General features: G+C 38.9%; 1 protein-coding gene across 4 annotated transcripts in view; it reads right to left on the bottom strand.

The window, feature by feature from the left end:
* Window positions 1-1597: 1597 nt before the first annotated feature.
* The window catches only part of CD53 (CD53 molecule), a 28913-nt gene continuing 9133 nt past the window's right edge, over window positions 1598-21377 (bottom strand). For all 4 annotated transcript variants that reach the window (XM_003892367.4, XM_021922062.2, XM_009215052.2 and 1 more), the window contains 7 exons: window positions 10356-10435; window positions 9293-9481; window positions 7451-7525; window positions 6793-6888; window positions 4805-4885; window positions 3639-3722; window positions 1598-2399 (listed from right to left, as the gene is read on the bottom strand). In XM_003892367.4, the coding sequence (XP_003892416.1) occupies window positions 2328-2399; window positions 3639-3722; window positions 4805-4885; window positions 6793-6888; window positions 7451-7525; window positions 9293-9481; window positions 10356-10418 (660 nt within the window). In that variant the 5' untranslated portion in view covers window positions 10419-10435 and the 3' untranslated portion in view covers window positions 1598-2327. The remainder of the gene's footprint in view (window positions 2400-3638; window positions 3723-4804; window positions 4886-6792; window positions 6889-7450; window positions 7526-9292; window positions 9482-10355; window positions 10436-21377) is intronic.

Raw genomic sequence — 21377 nt, 5'->3', positions numbered from 1 at the left:
TGGGAAGCCAAGGTGGGCAGATCACAAGGTCAGGAGTTCGAGACCAGCCTGACCAACATGCTGAAACCCTGTCCCTACTAAAAATACAAAAAGTAGCCAGGCGTGGTGGTGTGTGCTTGTAATCTCAGCTACTCAGGAGGCCGAGGCAGGAGAATCACTTGAACCCAGGAGGTGGAGGTTGCAGTGAGCCAAGATTGCGCCGCTGCACTCCAGCCTGGGCAACAAGAGCAAAACTCTGTCTCAGAAAAAAAACAAAAACAAAAAACAGCGAGAGAGAGAATGTCTCCTCTGCTACTTCTTTGTCTCAGGAAAATGCAAAAGTTGTAGGCTTTTCTATAGACTACCACTGAAATGACTAATTTTTTTAAAGGGAGAGGGGAGATGATACATAAAACTTCAAGAACAGAAACCAGTTCTTCTCTATCCCTTTCTCTGACTTCTCTACATTTGGCTGCCTATTAGATGGGGTCTTATTTTCTGCCTTACAAAGTGTGGTTATATGTAGATAATTAAATTTAGCTTATAGACAATTCAATTTAGCTTCTTTTTTTGACCAAACAAATATGGTGGGGTTGGCAACCTCTTAGATGACCTCCAATGATCTCTATCCACTACAGATTTACACCCTTGTCTATAATCTCCCTTTTTTTTAAATTTGAATATGAGCTGAACATTTCAAGTCACTTTTTTTTAATTTTTTTTTTTTTTTTTTTTAGTTATACTTTATGTTCTAGGGTACATGTGCACAATGTGCAGGTTTGTTACATATGTATACATGTGCCATATTCTCACTTTTTAAAAACAGTATATGGCAGAAATGATATGGTGGCACATCTGAGGTTATAAAAAAAAAAAACTGTGACATGGCTCACGCCTGTAATCCCAGCACTTTGGGAGGCTGAAGCGGGTGGATCACCAGAGGTCAGGAGTTCAAGACCAGCCTGGCCAACATGGTGAAACACCATCTCTACTAAAAATACAAAAAAAAATTAGTTAGGCATGGTGGCATACACCTGTGGTCCCAGCTACTCAGGAGGCTAAAACAGGAGAATCACTTGAACTTGGGAGGCGGAGGTTGCAGTGAGCCAAGATTGCACCATTGCACTCCAGCCTGTGACAAAGCCAGACGCCGTCTCAAAACAACAACAACAACAACAAACTGTGGCTTCTGTTTTGGGTGCCGAATCTCATGCTCTTTCTTGGATGTCTTTAAATGCGGGGAAGCCAGCTTCCATGTCATAAGGAAGCCCTGTGGAAAGGCACAAGTGGCAAAGATCTGAGGCTTGACAACAGCCAGGTGAGAGAGCTTGAGAGTAGATCCTCTTTCAGTTGAGCCTTAAGGTTACTGCAGCCCAGGCTGACATGTTGACTGCAGTTACATGAGAGACTGTGAACCAGAATCACCCAGCCAAGCTGCTCCTAGATTCCTGACCCACAAAAACCAGGAGATAATAAATGTTTGTTGTCCTCAGCCACTAAATTTTGGAGTAATATTTTATGCAGCAGTAGATAATTAATATACACCTGGCTTGGTGCATTAATCAGGGTAATCAGGCTGGGTCATGGAAGGAGTGTTTGATATATAGGAATATTGTGATTCAGATAATAAACTGTTTTATTTATTGAAGAGTAAAATAGTACATTAACAAAATCTTATCTGATAGAGAGATAATACCAGAAGTCTTCTTACTGTGATTATCAGCTAAGTTACTGGTTGAAGTTAGGATGTAAATCACTGGATAGTTTTTGTCTGGAAAGATTTAGAACACATCAATAAGGCCCTCTAATAAAGAAATTGAAATGAGATCTTGCCCTTTGGAGAAAGAGAACTGTGTAATTCCTGTAGCCAGGGCTCTTAGTCAAAGAGAAACAGAAGGTTGCGACAATGGTCCAGTGAGCCTGGCCCCAGAATTCCCTTCAACTTGTCTCTTGCTTGACGTTGGGGAGAAGACTGGGCATGATTTAGAGGCTGGAGACTAATTCGACAATGGGAAGATGCAAAAATTCATATCCTGGGTTCACCTTTTGATGTTGGGCCATTAGAACCAGTTTCTCTTTGCCTCTCATGTCTCAAAAATGCTCAGATATTAGTTTCACCACTTTGAGAGACATGGTTGCTGCCATCAGTGGGTGAAAGATTGTCTTGCTGCCTGAGGTGGGATGTGCATGGCCAACACCCATTTCTCTGGTTGTATAAGACAGGGACCTAAAAAGGGAAAGGCTGGGAGGAGGATCATCCAGCAGGTGATCATTTAGGACTTCATGCTATAAATGGTTTTGCATTTCCAGAGATGAAACAAGTCTCTTCACCACAGGACAATTGCAGATCATAGCCCTATGCTCTGACTGGTTTTATCAATCTGGCAGTTCAGGGTCAGTGCAAAGGACATCCCCAACACCTGTGAAAAGAGGGGAAAATTTGAAGTCCTCATAAGAAAAGCCATTTCTTTCACAATTCCTGGGATTGGCCTCTGAGAAAAAGAATGTATCCATTACACTGAAACCACCCTTCCCACCATTACTTTCAAGTCTCTCTCAGGAGCTCTTTCCTTTAGTTAAAGAATAGCAGTGGGGAGAGAAACGGGGTCAATGATGACAATATAATAGGCTGTAAAGTACTGGAGCATGTTTTATCTTCTGAGGAAGTCACAGAAGCCCTGCTACTAGGATGGTCATATTCTGCTCACTGAACACTGTGCAATGACTTATCTCTGTCCATGTTCTGTGCCTCCTTTGTTTCCAAGCAGAGAAAAGTCATTTTCTCTGAGCTTCCTGTTTGAGTTTTAACTAATCTATGATATACCCAACACTTGGGTGGAAAAATGTTAGAAATATCACATTATTTTTGTCCTTTTTTGTTAAAAAGGACAAAAAACTACCCTCAATTCACCCATCACTTGTCAAACTAAGCACAGAAACAAAGAGGAAATTGATTACAATTTTCATCATCAGCCCCTTAACATGCAAGATCAGGTTTTCAAATGAAATACTTTATCAATTCGTCTTTTTCAGACCAGCTGAGGAAGGATCAAAGTGGGATTCTGCTTGTTGGCTTTCTGTTTGACTGTGAATCATGTGAATCACCCATATCTCTGAGGAATAAATTGACCAGGAGATGTTCTTTTTTTTTTTTTTTTTTTTTTTTAGGAGACGGAGTCTCGCTCTGTCGCCCAGGCTGGAGTGCAGTGGCGCGATCTCGGCTCACTGCAAGCTCCGCCTCCGGGGTTCACCTCATTCACCTGCCTCAGCCTCTGCCTCCGGAGTAGCTGGGACTACAGACACCCGCTACCACGCCCGGCTAACTTTTTGTATTCTTAGTAGAGACGGGGTTTCACCATGTTAGCCAGGATGGTCTCGATCTCCTGACCTCGTGATCTGCCCGCCTCGGCCTCCCAAAAGTGCTGGGATTACAGGCGTGAGCCACCACGCTCTGCCAAGAGATGTTCTTACAGCACATTTTCTATATACCTTAAAGTAAATTGTTAATTACATTATTTGCTACTTGGCTGGGGGAATTCAGATACTAGTAAAAATAGCTAACATTTATTGTGTAAATACTGTGTACCTGGTACTATTCTGAAACCTTACCTGACTTAACTCATGTAATCCTCACAGTAACCCTGTGATTAAGCGCTTACCTCAATCACACATACACAGATGGTGATGATTCCGATATACAGGAAATTGGAATGAAACCACAGTCTTGCTTTCGCGTAGCAACCCTAGAAAACATTTCAGTTACAAATGATGCCACTCTAAACATTTCAGTTACAAATTGCACCATATCAAGAGGATTATTTGGAAGATACAGTGCTTTGCATTTTGCTTTATGTAATACAAAGAGACTTAGGTATTATATTTTTATTTTCTTTGCATGAATGAAGAAACAGGCATAAGGTGGGAAATATTAAACTAGAGACTTTTCTGGTGTTGTTATCATTACAGTGGTACCTAATGTAGAAGTCCTAGATCCTTACCCACTGAGTTAAACTAGCTTCTAAGAGGCAGGTCAGCAACCAACATCCTACTGTCTTTGAACACTCAGTGCTGATCAGAGATTAACATACGGCATGCAATACTAAAATTGGTTTGCATTTCACTTTCTGCTTCAACATTCAGTAAATCCATCATAGCCCTACCAAGCACCAGGGTAGCTGCTGGTCAGTGCGTGTCCTAGTCTTTCTCCACAAACCTGAAAAATCCTGGAGATTTCCAAACCCCTTCAGGAGCAGATAACAGGAGGAGACAAGACCTCAGGGATTTGGTCTAGTTGGAAGATAGTTATGGCTTCTTCTCAGAGCCTATTCTGGAGATCCAAATTAATTGGACAGGTTGTTTCAATAGTTCCACTAACTCTGTCTCCCTCAACTCCTTACTCCTTCACTTATGATTCATTTCCCTAAGGGGCTGGATTCTGCCATCTCCAAGGAAGAAGAGCAGAGAAAGAGGGAGAGGGGGAAACTTTTCTATCTTGACCCTATTCATTTCACTTTTAACCATAAGGAGACCTACTTCTTGCTTAAGAAATATCTAGACACAACCCTCTGCTACTTTCACACAAACTGTTCCCCTCTAATGTAATAGTCTAGTGTAGCAAGATCAATCATAGTCTCTAGTCTAAATGATTTTGTTCCTATGTTTTTCTGACTTTTCTAATTACCCAAGGTTGTTGCCTTGGCCTCTCTTTTATTCAAGGTCCCCTGTTTCTCGATAAAAGGTCTAGGTCTTCTATGACTGCAGTTTCCAAGGTAATTAAACATTTAAACAAAGAGGTCAATAACAGAAACATTGCTAACAAAATTACCTCCACATTTGGATCTGAGGGGCAAGATGCTGGTGGGCCACTGGTCCAATCACTCGTGCCATTTATACCACAGCACCGGAGCTAAAAGCCAAACCCCCAAAATGATGATGGTTAGAAAGTCGACAGTGAAAAAAAGCTGTGGACCTTAGAGGAAATGGTGGGCCCTTCAGAACTGACTCTATAGCAGAAGTCCAGAATTGGTCTGATTACTATGGGCTCCTTGAAACAAAGTGCTTTCTAATCTGTTATACCATTTCATTCCCATAAGATCCCCGTGGAGTAGAGACCCCTGTGCTTAATCTAGTCACATTTTACAGATCAAGAATAAGGCACCCAGGGACTGCATAATGGAGGGATTAGGCTGACCACCCTTGGACTCACCAGACAGTCTTAAGATCACAGAAAGTAGGACCATCAAACATGATGTACCTGCTTACATGATGCAATAGGAAGTGACAGCTATTGCACTCTTATCACAAAACAAAAACCACATCAAACTTTTAAGTTCACAGGGCTTACGGGAGACAGAGACTGCCTGATACCAAAATACTCAAGGAAGCAACTAGCCAGATCTAGAGAGTGGAGAAGTCTAAAGAACAAACAGCCTAATTTCTTTCCACAAAAAGCAAGAACAAAGAGGGGCACTATTATAGATTAAAAGATAAACAGAGAGACCTATCATTCAAATATAAACACATAGGCCTTGTTAAGATCTTGATTTGAACAAGTCAATTAAAATTTTTTGAGAAAATTAGGGAAATTTAATTATATACTTTATTAGTGGTATTAAGAAATTACAAAATTTTAGGTGTATTAAAAAGAAGTTCTTTTATATTTAGTGGGTGAAATAATATATTGTCGCCGGGCGCGGTGGCTCACGCCTGTAATCTCAGCACTTTGGGAGGCCGAGGCGGGCGGATCACAAGGTCAGGAGATCGAGACCACGGTGAAACCCCGTCTCTACTAAAAATACAAAAAATTAGCCGGGCGCGGTGGTGGGCGCCTGTAGTCCCAGCTACTCAGGAGGCTGAGGCAGGAGAATGGTGTGAACCCGAGAAGCGGAGCTTGCAGTGAGCCGAGATCGCGCCACTGCAATCCAGCCTGGGCGACAGAGCGAGACTCCGTCTCAAAATAATAATAATAATAATAATATATTGTCTAGTATTTGTTTTAACATATTCTAGCAAAAAAAGTGTGGGGAATTAGAGGAGATGACACTGGAAAATATTAACTATTGAAGAGTTGAGAGATTCATTTTTCTGTTTTTCTCTTTACTTTCGCATATTTCTAAAAATTATATAATTAAAAGTTTTCTAAACTGAATTGAAAAAATAAAGAATTGGAGATCTAAAGAAGTTAGGGGACTTCCCCAAGGCTACCCAATTGTGGTCTCCAGATTCTAATTCCTGTGCCATTTCTTCTACTCCACACTAAGCCAGCGTGCAGTCATAGTGGTACTGTTTTGAGACACAAATCGTTTATACCGGTGCAAGGCTCCATCTTTATCTCCCAACACATCACGTCAGGAACGCAGAGCTTGTATATGCTGTACATATACATACACATGTTTGTGGGTAGAAACAGCGCATGAGGAATGGGGTGTTGGTGGGCTATGTAACAAGCCTGATTTGGGCAACTCAGGAATTCAATGGCAATTTCTTGTGTTATACAATGCTGTTTTCAGTAAAATTTTGGAAAATACATAAACTAATCCAGTTTGCTGTGTTTGGGTCTTCTTCACATCCTAGTAGAACTTAGATAATAAACCTATTCACGTTAGAAAAGGATGAAAGAGAGAATGTAGAGAACTTTGTACTAATCAGACTAATTACTGGGCTCCCATATTTGTGATAGCCAAGGCATTATTCTGGGATTCAGCAGTGTGGACCTTAGATTCTGAAACTTCCAGAAAAAGGAACTAGCCCCCAGGGTTTTAGACTTGAACATGAAGTCTGGGCTGATCTGAAGAGGATTCCACTTGTACTCACAAATGACTGGATGGAGTCCCACGCTGCCTTGGTGCTATTGTCTGAGTGGTAACGGTGGATGCTGTCGGTCAGACCCTTAGCCACATACTCATTCAGCTGGGCAGGCACATTCCAGCAGAGGAGACATGGTAAAAAGCAGGTGAGTTCAAGGAATAAGGAATTTCCAGTATAGGTTAGTGGTTCCACTTGCTCTTCCCTTCCAAATGGTCTCCTCAGAACTAAGGGTGAGGGGAGGCTGTTTATCTATGGGCATACATGCTGAGCATGAGATGACATTGAAGGAAGAAGTATTTAGTAGGCTTGCTTCCTTCTAGAGCTCTGGCTTTACAAGGGAGGAAAAGGGGCAATTAAAGCAAGGACTATCCTTAGGCACTGAGGCAGACATTCTCTCCTGCCAAACATACAGAGGAAAGCAAGTAGAGGAAGAGACACTTGTTTTATTGTTCTTTCCAGGCACCCCTCAAGATACCACTCAGATACAATCTCTTTCATACAAATTTTTTCTGCCCCCAATTACAATTACTCTCTCTTTCCTCTATCCTTCCATTTCATTTCTATCTCTATTATAGGACTTATTTTGTAATTTTGTAACAACTTCTCCACTGCATACTCCCCACTTTCAGTATTAAGACAATGAGTTGTGCTCTTTATAACTTACCTTCTGTTCATATACAAAGAGCAGGATGGCCAAGGTCACCTCGGCAAGGAGGATAATCAGCAGCAGGATGAAGAACTGGGACAAAGCAGATACATTCTCACAGCACTGATCCCCATTCTCGTCCCACTCCCACTCAGCTCTGGGAGCATCCAGGAGTGTTTGCACATGTGCAGGATGTTCCTGTTCTGCCTCCTCAGGCCTTTGTAAGCCTTCTTTTGTTTTGTGAAAATATGTGGTTTTTTTCTACAATTAGACTCTAGAGGGCAGATCAACTGTCTTCTTTGTTCTCTCCTACCTGCTGTGCCTATCAGAGCACTATATGCATAATACATACACAACACCATTTGTTGAGTAAGTTAAGCAATTTTGACATCTACCTATTGAAGCAGTTAAGCAAAAGCTCAATAAACTAGATCATTTGGGGCCTGGTCCTTTCTACAAGATCAGGATACCTCTGTGTGGAGGACTGCTGGTAGTGGCTGAGAGGAGCCCTATACAATGGTGAAAAGAAGGGTCCTAGCCATGGTTCTAACTCATATTTGTTTCCAGCTTCCGATGCTTACTCCCTTTATGCTAATAACACACAACAGAAAACATTTTCACTTATTCCTTCTCCTTTACCTTTTTTACCTCAACATTAATTTTGACTGCTTAAAACATTTACCTTACCCCATGTCTGCTATCTTCCATCCTTTGCCATTAGTCTGAGAACTATCTGAGAAGAGGGACTTTTTTTTTATTCCTTCTCTTGGCTGCAGTTTAAGAGTTGACCCATAGCGACTGGGCGCAGTGGCTCACGCCTATAATCCCAGCACTTTGGGAGGCCAAGGCAGGCAGATCACCTGAAGTCAGGAGTTAGAGACCAGCCTGACCAACATGGAGAAACCCTGTCTCTACTAAAAATACAAAATTAGCCGAGCATGGTGGCGCATGCCTGTAATCCCAGCTACTCGGGAGGCTGAGGCAGGAGAATGGCTTGAACCCGGGAGGTGGAGGCTGTGGTGAGCCGACATCGTGCCATCGCACTCCAGCCTGGGCAACAAGAGCGAAACTCCATCTCAAAAAAAAAAAAAAAAAACACAAAAAAGTTGAACCATAATGGAAAAAAAGATTAACCAGATGACTTAAGGAAGAGCCAAGGTGATTAGAAACGCACATCTATTGGTAGAGTGGCACTGTTACACCAAGCTCTGTTCTGGGAACACTAGAGAAATGCAGAGCTCAGTGTTCTACAGGCACTGTGCTTACAGGCAAAACCGAAGCCTTAACGTACTCCTCGGGATAGTACCTGATAGGCAATATGCAAAAGGCTCTAGCGTCTCTCACATTAGACCTCAACGGCTGCAGCCAGAGCCCTCAACTAAGTTGGATCTCTATGGAGTATCTTGTGCATATATGAGTTAAGGAAGCATCCTCTGGCATTTGGGGAGGAAAGAATCTAGAAATTATTTTTCCATTAGTTAGTGACTCTGAGTCAGATCCTGAAAGTACATAATAATAGCTAGCATGAGGAGGATTTTGGAAGATAGATGACACCTGGTTTCATCCAGACATAAAGAAAAAATAAAATGCTATGAAGGGGAATTATAATAATGACAAAGGTCATTATTAGCAGTGTAAAATGGCTACCAAGGGGAATAGCAATGCCCTCTCTCACCTGTCCATGGGACCTTAGTCATATATAATATACTATTGGTCTGGGCAGACTTGGCTGATCTGAGGTACCAATCTCATTTTCCTAAGATCTTTCTGTGCCTATAAGTGACCTACCAAAAAACATCTTGCCTGGGACTTAGGCACCATCTCCCTGACTTGGGGCACCACATCTCTGTAAGGACTCACCGACATAAGCAGGCACTTGTTTTCCTTGATAGAGCCCATGCAGCCCAGGAAGGCAACTACCATGATAATGGAGCCCACAATGACAAACACATTGCCCAGCGTGAGGGAGGGGAGGTTATGGAAGAGCACTCCGAAGTTGTTGTGGATCAGCAGGTAGATCCCAAAGCCCAAAATGCAGCAGCCACAGATCTGAAAGGAAGAATCCCACAACATCCTGAAGCAAAATGTGGTTCTTGGGTATCTCCTCATATTCTCACTTCCTTGAGATCAGAATCACTTTATTTTTAACTGGCTCAATCAGAGTCTCATGAACAATTTTTTTACCAAACTTTTCCATGCTTACATTGGAGAGGCAATCTCAGCTTTCTCATGTGGAGACCTACTCACAACTCTTCCTACCCATTTCGAAATACCAAGGAAAGAGCACTCCTGTGAGCCGCACAATATCTTCACTATATATAGGTCTAACTTCCTGTTCCTTATCTTTTCAGTCACTCACACATGGCTTTCCCTGTGGAAACCGTGACCATGTAGAGAAGATGTCCTGCTTGAGGAAGCTCATCTTGCTAGGCAGAAAACTAGAGAAGCCAAACTTATAATAATCTTCTCATATACACAAGTACCAACCCATCCTGTATCTGAAATTCAATTGCTGAATTTTGTACAGTGAAACCTCCCCGGAAAGGGTGACTTTCCTTTCATTCACTTATTGTTTCAAGGAATCTAAAAAAAAAGACAAGAAAAACAGAGGCACTCAATACCCAAAGCACACAGTCTCAGGTTTCTCACCTATATATATGAGCTATAAGTAGTAGTAAACTAAAGCCCTCAGAGAGAAACAGCACCTCCATTAATAACTGCACTAGTACCTTTCAATTTTGCAGGTTTATTCTGTGGCAGGAAGAGGGGAAAAATTATTATTCCTTTGTTTCTGGGATGGTTGTGCTGGACATGACCCAAACATGCATGCATTTTCCCCCACACCAGCCTCTTCAGTAGAGGAGAGAGGAGAGCTTAGCTGGGGAAAGGTGAGCTTAACCATGCTCAGAAGAGACACACTTACCCAAAAGAGCAAGTTGAAGAAAAACAGGACATACTTCAGCAATTTCAAGCTACTCATGCCCATGCTGTGATATTCTTGCCCTAAGGAATAAGGAAGAAGAAATTAAGTTACCTGGCTCTGTAAGGTAGCCAGAGATCAGAGTGCGCAAATGTTCAGGGATCTCTAGCATTACCTTGGGGTTGAGCTGTGGCTCTCCTCTGGAAAGTTTCCCCAAACTCTCCACTTTCTTAGTTTCTGAACTGAAATACCAACTGGCTCATCTTAGACATTCAGTTTTTGTCCAATTCAGTAAGTCAACAATGCTTAACATTGAATTAAGCACTGTAGAAGAAAATAGAGCCATTCTTAGAAGAGGATGGGTCACAGTGACAAAGACCAGGCCAGTGCTTCAGCTCTATCTGCAGCATTAGCAACTAGTGTCTGGGCACTTACTTAAGCCCTTGAAGTCAGGGATGAACTGGTCAATCAGCCATCAAGAAAGCCAACAGCTTGATGGGCCAGTTTCTTAAATACTCTATGATTCATGTACATACTACATTTGATAGTAAACTTCTCCACATGAAAGTGGGGAGAACATAGCCATGCCTCATTTATTCTTTTACTGCAGAAACATTTATAATGTTTTCTGTTCTAGATGTTGTGGAAAACACAACTGTGACTAAGCAGTAGCTATCCTCCAGAAGATAACAGTCTTACAGCAGAGATAAAACAAGCCAACAAATATGCAATGGAGAAGTAAAAAAAGATAGCAATGTAAGTTGTTTTTTTTTTTTCAACTAGAATATCATTTTCTTAGTGAGGACATCAGTTTCCAATGTCTGGTCCTCAATTCTAGAAATCCAGATACAGAATTTTGACCTTCCCTCCCCTCCCCTCCCCTCCCCTCCCTTCCCTTCCCTTCCCTCCTTTCTCTCTCCCTCTCTCTCTCTTTCTTTCTTTTTTTTTTTCAGAGTCTCAATCTGTCACCCAAGCTGGAGTGCAGTGGCACAATCTTGGTTCACTGCAACCTTCGCCTCCCAGGCTCAAGTGATCCTCCCATCTCAGCCTCCCAGGTAGCTGAGACTAAAGGCATGAACCACCATGCCCGGATAATTTTTGTATTTTTAGTAGAAAGGAAGTTTCACCATGTTGCCTAGTCTGGCCTCAAACTCCTGACCTCAAGTGATCCACCCACCTCGGCCTCCCAAGGTGCTGGGATGATTACAGGCATGAGCCACCATGCCTGGCCAGAATTTTGAATTTTCTGTCAGAGGTAATGATATTCTATAAAGTGACTCATTTTTAAAACTGTGCACAGGACTGATATTTAAAGCAGAATGTTGAGGCAGTGTTCCATTAAAATTATGCCTTTTCCAGTGCATGGGTCACTTGTGCAATCCATAGTATCTTCTTTGCAGTTTCAAGGTACCAGGGAATCACATGGTCTTGAGGGAATAGTTCATCCAGGCTGTAGATAACCCTGGTGAGCTACTTCTCTTCCACAATAAAGTGAATTTCTCTGTTGTAAACACCAAAAACTTAGATCTATTTCATACCCTTTTCCTTTACTTTGTGCTTTTTTCACCCTTTTTCTTCTTGTCTTACTCCTCAGGATTATCCTTAAATCTACATCATTACTTTAATAAAATTAAAATAAAATTAATTGGATTACAAATGCATTTGAATATATATCAAGAGTCAAATGTGATGATTTACTACCCAGGCTTTGAGGTCAAACTCGAATTTTCCTCTTACATATGCCATTAAACAGCTTTGTGAGAATTGGACACCAAACTTAACAGTTCTAGTCATAAGTTCTTCCTACCTATGTAAAACGGGCCAATACTTATCCCTCTTAGGGTGGATGTGAAGATTAAATGATCTTATCACACAGACTGTGATACAGCAAGACCGGTACTCAGTAAATTGAACCCATGATTATTTAGTCTTTTTTTTTTTTTTTTTTTGACGGAGTTTTGCTCTTTCACCGAGGCTGGAGTGCAGTGGCATGATCTAGGCTCACTGCAACCTCCGCCTTCTGGATTCAAGTGATTCTCCTGCCTCAGCCTCCAGAGTAGCTGAGATTACAGGTGCCCGCCACCACATCCAGCTAATTTTTGTATTTTTTTTTTAAGTAAGGACAGGGTTTCACTATGTTGGCCAGGCTGGTCTCGAACTCCTGACCTTGTGATCTACCTGCCTCAGCCTCCCAAAGGGTTGGGATTACAGGCGTGAGCCACCGCGACCTGCCAATTATTAAGTCTTAAAGAACTATTCTGTTTATCAGGAGTGAATGATGAATTTGGGTATTTCCCAGCCCTTTATCAGTATCAAAGTACTCAAGAAACAGTGATAAAAAGAAAATCTTAAAACAACCAGGGGAAAAAAGACCTGTTAAGGAATAAGGAACAATTGTAAGGATAATAGCAGACTTCTTACTGGAAAATAGGCAAGCTGGAAGAAAGTGGAACAACACATTTAAAATACTAAAGAAAAAAAAATTGTCATCCTAAAAATCTATACCCAACAAAAATACATTTTACTAACTAAAAAAAGGACTTTAAGATATACAAAAGGTGAAAGAATTCCACACCAGTAGATCCATACTACAAGAAATGTTAAAGGCAATCCTCTAAGTAGAAGAAAAATGAGACCAGATGGAATTACAGATTTACACAAAGGAACAAAGAGCACCAGAAAAGGTGGCTACAGGAATAAATGCACAATACTTTTTTCTTTTTATTTAAATCTCTTTAATTTATTTTTATTTTTATTTATTTATTTATTTTTTTGAGACAAGGTGTTGCTCTGTGACCCAGGCTGGAGTGCGGTGGCATGATCTTGGCTCACTGCAACCTCCACCTCTCAGGTTCAAGAAATTTCCATGCCTCAGCCTCCTGAGTAGCTGGGATTACAGATATGCACCACCAAGCCCAGCTAATTTTTTGCATTTTTAGTAGAGAGGGGGTTTCACCATGTTGGCCAGGCTGGTCTCGAATTCCTGACCTCAGCTGATCCGCCTGTCTCAGCCTCCCAAAGTGCTGGGATTACAGGCTTGAACGACCGCACCTGGTCTTAAATCTCTTTAAAAGATACTGAACAGTTCAAACAAAAATAATAACAATATTGCATTGCATTAATAATAAATGTAAAAGTAAACTTTAGGATAATAATAGTGTAGAGGCTGGGAAGGGAGAAATGGAAGTATACCATTGGGAGCTTCTTATATGGAAGTGGTAACCTCACTTGAAGGTAAAAATCTTTAAAAATACTAGATTAATCAAAAGAAGCCAGAAAAAGAGAAAAGGGGGAACAACAGATGGGAAAAATAAAGAACAAATAGAAAAATGGACAAATAAAAAACAAATATGCTAAAATCCCAACCATATCAACATCACAGTAAATGAAATGGTCTGAATACTTAAAATATGAAGCAGGAATAAATAGATGAATTATAAAAACAAGACCCAATTATGTTGCCTACAAAAAATGCATTTAAAATATAAAGAAGCAAATACATTTTAAAGTAAAACGACAGAAAAAGATGTACCATACTAACACTAATAAAAGGAAAAAAAGGCTGGAGTGTCTAAACTGGAGTTTGTTTAGACTAAAACAAACACTATTACAGAAAAAATCATCAAGGATAAAGAAGATTATAATTATAAAGGGACTGATTGAGCTAAAGAACATAAAAATCTTAAGCGTTTTTGCACCTAGTCAAAATCTGAGACAGAAATGAACAGAACTGAAAGAAGAAATAGACAAGTATACAGTTATACTTGAATAGTTCAATATCCTTCTCTTAATAATTGATGGAATCAGTAGACAGAAAAGCAGTAAATATTTGAACAACAGCACCAATCAACTTAAACTAACTGATTGTGATAGAACACTCCACCCCACAACAGCAGAATATACATTCTTTTCAAGGTTACATGAAACATTTACCAAGATAGACCATTCTGGACATAAACCAAGTTTCAATAAATTTAGAAGGAATTGAATTAGAAATCATAACAGAAATATCCCTAGAAAATCTCTTCAAATTGGGAAACTAAATAGCATACTTCTAAACAGTTCATAGATCAAAGAAGAAATCAAAGAGAATATTATAATTCTGAATTGAGAAAAACTTTAAAAACATGTTGAAAATGTGTGAATGTCACTAAAGCAATATTTCGGGATGAATTTTAGTGCTAAATGTCTATAGCTGAAAGGAGAGTGGTCTCCAATTAATGACTTCCGATTGCATCTTGAGAAACTAGAAAAAGTATAACAAATTAAACCCAAAATAAGCAGAAGGAAGTAGGTAATAAAGATAAACACTGAGATCAATTAAACAGAAAAACAAAACAAAACAAAAAAAACCTCACAAAAGTTGGCTCTTTTAGAAGACTGATAAAATTGATAAACTTACACACAGGTAATCAATTTTAAAATAGAGAACAAAAATTATCAATATTAGGAATGAGAGAACAACACTACAAATTCTATAGATATCAAAAGGATAAGTCAATATAATAAATGACTTGATGCCAATACAACTTAGATGAAATAGATGAACTCATCGAAAGGCACAAATTACCAAATCTCTCTCAAGAAATAGATAACCTGAATAATCCTATCTCTAATAAGAAACTGATTTTGGAGTTTAAAAATCTTCCCATAAAGAAAACTGCTAGTCCGGATGTCTTATTGATGATTTCTACTGAATATGTAAGGCAGAAATAATACTGATTCTATATCAAATCTTCCAGAAAATAGAAAAGGAGGGTACAGCCTCTAGTTTATCCTGTGAGGCCAGAATTTTCAGTTACTAAAAGCAGAAAGATATTACAAGAAATAAAACCACAGACCAACATTCCTCAGAACAAGATGTGAAAATCATAAACAAGATTTTAGTAAAAAACATCTAACAATATAGAAAAATGATAAGAAATTATGAACAAATGGGGCTACTCTCAGGAATGCAGGGTTATTTTAACATTGAAAAAGGTACTTAATCATATTAACAAACTGAAAGAGAAAACAAATTATCTTCTGAATAGATACAGGAAATTTATTTGACAAAATTCAACATCTATTTCTGATAAAAACTTAGCAAACTAGGAATAGAAGAACACTTATGCAAACTTATAAAAGGCATTTATGAAGGGCATAGAATTAAGAACATCATACTTAATGGTATAATACCAAATGTCTTACCCTTATATAAGGAAGAAAATAAGTCTGTTTACTCTTAACTACTCTATTTGGCATTGTACTAGAGTTTCTAGGCAGTGCAAATGAAATATGAAAAGAATGGCATCCAAATTTTGGAAAGAAAACAAAAGTAAAACTGTCTTTGTTCACAGATATCATGAATGTCTTTGTAGAAAATCCAAATAAATCTACAAAAAAAAATACTAGAACTAACAAGTAAGTGTAGCAAGGTTGCTAGACACAAGATTCAATCTACAAAAAATAATAGCATTCTATGCACTAGTAACCATTAGAAATCAAGTATTTTTTTAAAGTATCATTTATGATAGCATCATATATGAAATACTTAGGCATAAATCTGACAAAAGTTGTGAAATAATTGTACGCTGCAAACTTAAAAACAAACATTGCTGAAAGAAATTGAAAAGATGCAAATAATGGAGAGATATACCACATCCATCTACCAGGAATTCAATATTTTTAAGATGTCAATTCTTCCAAATTTATCTATAGATTGTAATCCCAATCAATACTACAGCAGAATTTTTTGTAGACTTCAAGCAATTAATTCTAAAATTCATTTGGGAATGCAGAAGACTTAGAATAGTAAAAATGAGTTTGATAAAGAACAAAATTGGAATACAAACACTACCTAATTATATTACTTTCTATAAAACTACAACAATAAAGACAGCATAGCACTGGTGTTAAATAAATATATCAGGAGAACAGAATAGAGAGTCCATATGTATACGGACAACTGATTTTCAAAAAAATACAAAATTAATACATTAGAGAATGAACAATACTTTTTTCAACAAATGGTGCTGGGAACAATTGTCTATTAATATGCAAAAAATGAACTTGCATTTATACCTCTCTCCATATGAAATCATAACTAGTAGTGAATCATAGATCTAAAGGTAAAATCCAAAACTATAATTCTCCAGAAGGAAATTTAGGAGAAAATATTTGCAACCTTGATTACACAAAGAGTTCTCAGATAAGACACCAAAAGTACAATAAGTTGATAAATTGGACTTCTTCAAAATTAAAAACTTCTGCTCTTCAAAAGACACTGTTAAGAGAATGAAAAGACAAGGCACATAAGGCAAAAAATATTTCCAAATCACACAGAAGATAAAAGGCATGTATCCAGAGTATAAAAACAACTCTTGAAACTCAATGGTAAGAAAATAAACAATCCAATTTTTAAAATGGGCAAAAGATCAGAACAGACACTTAAAGAAAGAAGATATTATATGGATGGCAAATAGCACATGAAAAAAAATCTCTACTTCATTAGTCATTAAGGGTATGCAAATTAAAACCATGGTAAGATACCACTCCACATCTCCTAGAATGGCTAAAATGTTTTCAAAACCTGACCACACCAAGTGTTGGCGAGGATGTGGTGAAACTGGAACTCTTACACACTGTTGGAGGGAATGTAAAATGCTATAGCTATTTTCAAAAGCAGTTTGCTGGTTTTGTACAAAGTTAAACATATACTTATCATATGATCCAGCCATTCTACTCCTAGGTATTTACCCAAGAGAAATGAAAGCATATGTCCATACAAGGACTAGTACAGGAAAGTTCATAGTTTTATTTGTAATAACCCAAACTGGAAGCAACCCAAATGTCCATAAACAAGTGAATGTATAAATAAAGAGTGGTATGATTTTACAATGGAAACTACTTAGCAATTAAAAAGAATGAACTATTGTTACACTCTACAGCATAAGTGAATGTAAAAATAATCATGGTGAATGAAAGAGGGTAAATAAAAAAGAGTATATTCTGTATGATTCCAGTTATATAACATTTTAGAAAATGAAAACTAATCTATAGCAACAGAAAGCAGATCAATGATTGTCTGAGGATGAAGGTAGGGGAGGGTAGGAGGTGAATAGAGGGAGCAGGGAAGGGTGAGAGAAAGGGATTACAGAAGGTCACAGGAATCTGTAGTGACTGATGCATATGCTCAGTGTTTTGACTGTGGTGATGGATTTATGCATGGGTACATTTACGTCAAAGGCCCCTCCTAATTTACTCTTGTCCATCAATTCACACTCATGGCAACACCCCCTGTATTATACTTTAAAATTTAGCAAGCAATATTGAATCCTTGTCTTAATGCTTCCTTCTTTACTTTGCTAATGTGTTTCTTTGCTGAAATTTCCCCTTTTCTTTATGGTCTCTTATTCTAGTTAGATACTGATCATCCTAATGATTCAGCTCAAGTGTCACTTTTCCAGGAAGTCGTCTCTGTTTATGTCTAAGTGTTCACACCCAACCCTCACTTCCCCTAAGGAGTATCTGTAATACCTGTGTACCTCTGCCATTGTACTAACCATTCTATTTTATAAATGACTATTCCCTCACTAGAATATGAGCTCCTTGAGGGTAAGATCTATGCTATTCATCTTTGGATTCTCAAAGCCTCATTACCTCAGAATTATCTGATGTAGTGAAATGAACATGACACTGCAGAGTCAGGAGCCTTGGGCTTGAATTTTCAGTCTACTAATAAACTGATGTTTTGGACATAGGCAAATAACTAACTTACCCATCAGTAACAGAAAGGAATTGAGCCAGATGCCTCCTAGAATCACATCAGCCCCAACATCCTGGTATCCTATGACAATTAGTTCAGGCCCCTGTAACCTGATTGTCCACAGAGCACCAACTGGCTAGGTGCCCAAACTTAGGGACATTCCTACTGATTCTTTCCTTCACAGACAGGAAGAAGAACCTCTTCTTCCTTCCTCTCTCACTTTCTACCTTTCCAGACTCATACCAAATTGAGTAAGAAAATCTTCTCACCTGGTGAAGATTGTCACTACTTTTGCCACATGCCATAAGGGCCCCAGAGAGAATGCTGCTCCATTTCCCTTTCCCCTTCTTCACTGCTACTGGGCAGTGATTAAGCCTCCCACCCCTTCCAACTACCATCTAGAGGAACTGACACCTCTCCCACAGTCAAAGTCTATGACTCTCAGCTCCATGACTCATGGTTCTATGCAAAAACCACCAACATCAGTTTCCAGGAAATCTGCATGACCAAACTACACTTAGCTGTGGCTACCTTCCACAACTCAACATGGAGGTTAGGGATTAACTTTATCCTTTAGTTTCCTCCAATGGGCTTGAGCTGGTAGACCTGTGGATTTCTAATTCCATCCTGTCTTTTTTTGACCTGGACTAACAGCACCATGTAATCTACTCTTGAATTTAATCAAGCTTAGAAGTGGTTATGGTTGGATAGAGGCTTCAAGAACCTCTGGGAAGTTGAGGTGGGACAAGCCCTTGAGCCTAGCAGTTCAAGACTAGCCAGAACAATATAGTGAAACCCCGTCTCTATTTTTAAAAATTTTTAAGTTAAAAAAAAAAAAAAAAAAAAAACCTCTATCAGTTCTTCATCTTCAGCCTTATCTGATCCAATGTTACAAGCTGGTCTGGAGCCACAGTAAGACAGCTTTGGTGCTACATAGACAATTACACTTATGAGATATTAATAAGTGCTCTTCAAACAAAAGCCAAGATAAACAAAAAAACAGTGTAAGAGAAAAGCTTCTTATATGCTAATATGCGCTGTGAAAAGAGAAACATATACTTATATAACTACAAACCTATTTTTATGTTGGAGATTACTTATTAACAGCTCAAAGAATATAGTATTCCATGGAACACAGTTTGATAAACACTAGCTTTGGAATCAGACAGGTCTAGTTTTGAATTCTGGTAGTACTACTTATCAGAAGTGTGATCTTGGGCAACTTGCTTAACCTGTCTTTCACTATATCTTTGAAATAGGGCTATTAATGCTTACCTCAGAGGTTGTTCTGAGGGCTAAATGAGATACTATTTCCAGGATGGCCCAGTCCCTGAGTATCTGCCTTATTCAGTGAATACTCACTGAAAGATCAAGTTCAGAGCTTACCTACCAGTCCATTCCTAAGGGTAACCCTTAGCTTCTAATAGATTTTTAGGAATAAAATATACATGGGGCCAGAATAATCCTTTGCTTGTTTCATAACTTTTAAAAAGAGATTTCTTGTGCCATTTGTAAAAAAATTTTAAAAAATCAAACAATAAAGAAAAGTACATGTTTCTTTCTCCATTTGTACCTATAGGACAAATTGAAAATTTCAAATTTCAGTAATAAAAGATAAATAAATAAATGTAAGTATAGTTTCTGTAAGACTTCCTTTCAGTGAAGAAAAGTGTTTAATAGAAAAACACCTTTGTATGCTAAGATTGAGAATACATTATTAGAACACATTTCTTTCTCCACTGAACTCTGTTCAGACATGTTGGGAAATCCCAGCAATAAAAGGCAAATGTAAGCACACTTTCTTTAAGATGCATAATTATTTTCTTTCAGTGAATGGAAGAATTTGGTAGAGCAACACCTTTGTAAGCTAAGAGTGAGAATATATATATTATTAGAACACATTTCTGACTCCATTGAAATCTATTAGGAAAAGTTGAAAAATCCAGCAATAGAAAGCAAATGTAAGCATGCTTTCTTAAAAAAAAAAAAAAAAAAAAAAAATCTACATTTAAAAAATAAAGAAAAGTATAAAGAAGAAAGCATAAAGTCTTCTGAAATCCCACCTCCCAGAGATAACCATCATTAGCATTTTGGCAAACATCCTTCCAGACACTTCTCCATATACATTTCTCTATATACAGATTTGTCAATTTACATACAAGAGCATTTGCGAGGTAATTATGGCTCCCTATCCCTTCCTACACAGAGCCTGTAGCACTCTTTGTTCCTTAGCAAAGAAAATTGAGGCTGTGATTAAGAAAATTTTTTTCTAAATAGGAGCGAAAATCTGTTCCCAATGAGGGCTCCCAAATTTAGGCTTTCTTGCTCAAACAAATTTAGATACATAATAGATAGTTCACTGAATCCCACAAAATACTGAGTTCCTCATAAATGTCTTATTTATAATCCTCAAATCAGCCTGACAACATAGGTGTCATTAGCCCCATTCTGCAGAGAAGTCAAGGACTGGCACAAGGTCACCCAGCTAAGAATCATCAAAGGCAGGGTGAAGGCCAAGGTCTTTCAGCCTCCAAAGCCCAAGCTCTTTCCACTATCCCAGGCTCTGGTTTTGTGCCTGTTACTTCCCAATTCATTTGGTGCAATGTGTTGAGCATCCAGGAGAAGACCTTCCATTTTTCATCAGCTTGTGCCTCTGCAGTTTGAACTCCTATGAGCAGTGGCTGAGATGCAATCAGAGTTATGGCTGTACATCCTTTTGAAGAGCAATAAGCAGTTGTAGAGAAAGAAGCAGGAGTAAAATAAAACAAAGCCAAAGCATCAACTCTCATGTATTAGTGTCGGCTCATCTCTCCATCAACTTATCAAGGAATGTCTGTTACCTTATTCCTTCCTAAAATTGTAATCTGGTAAAAATTTTGTTTCATCTAGGCCACTGTTAGGGGAGGGGATTTGGTGATTTATAGAAGAAGAGAGAAATAAGGAAGAAGAGAAGAGGAGAGAAAAAATGAAGAAAGACAAATCCAGATGATCTTGGAAGCTCACTTCCTCCCATTTGGGAACTTAGCAAGACACTACTAACAGCTGAAGTGGGACAGGGACTCTTCTAATAAACTTACTCCCTAAATCAGGAACAGTCACCTAAAACAGTTAGCACTGTTACAGAGTCAAGAGACCAGAGGTTCTCTTTCCTCCTATGTAGAAATATGCAGAACTTTACATACAGGGTCGCTTGGCTAGAGCCCTGTCCATGGTGTCTGCAGGCTGGCTGTGCTCAGATTAAGCAAGACTCCTTGTGGGATAAGAAAAGCCACTTTGTT

Source organism: Papio anubis, chromosome 1 (assembly GCF_008728515.1).
Source record: "Papio anubis isolate 15944 chromosome 1, Panubis1.0, whole genome shotgun sequence".
Lineage (NCBI taxonomy): Eukaryota > Metazoa > Chordata > Mammalia > Primates > Cercopithecidae > Papio > Papio anubis.
Note: the sequence above shows the minus strand (reverse complement) of the source record. Positions and strands in the feature narration are given on the sequence as shown.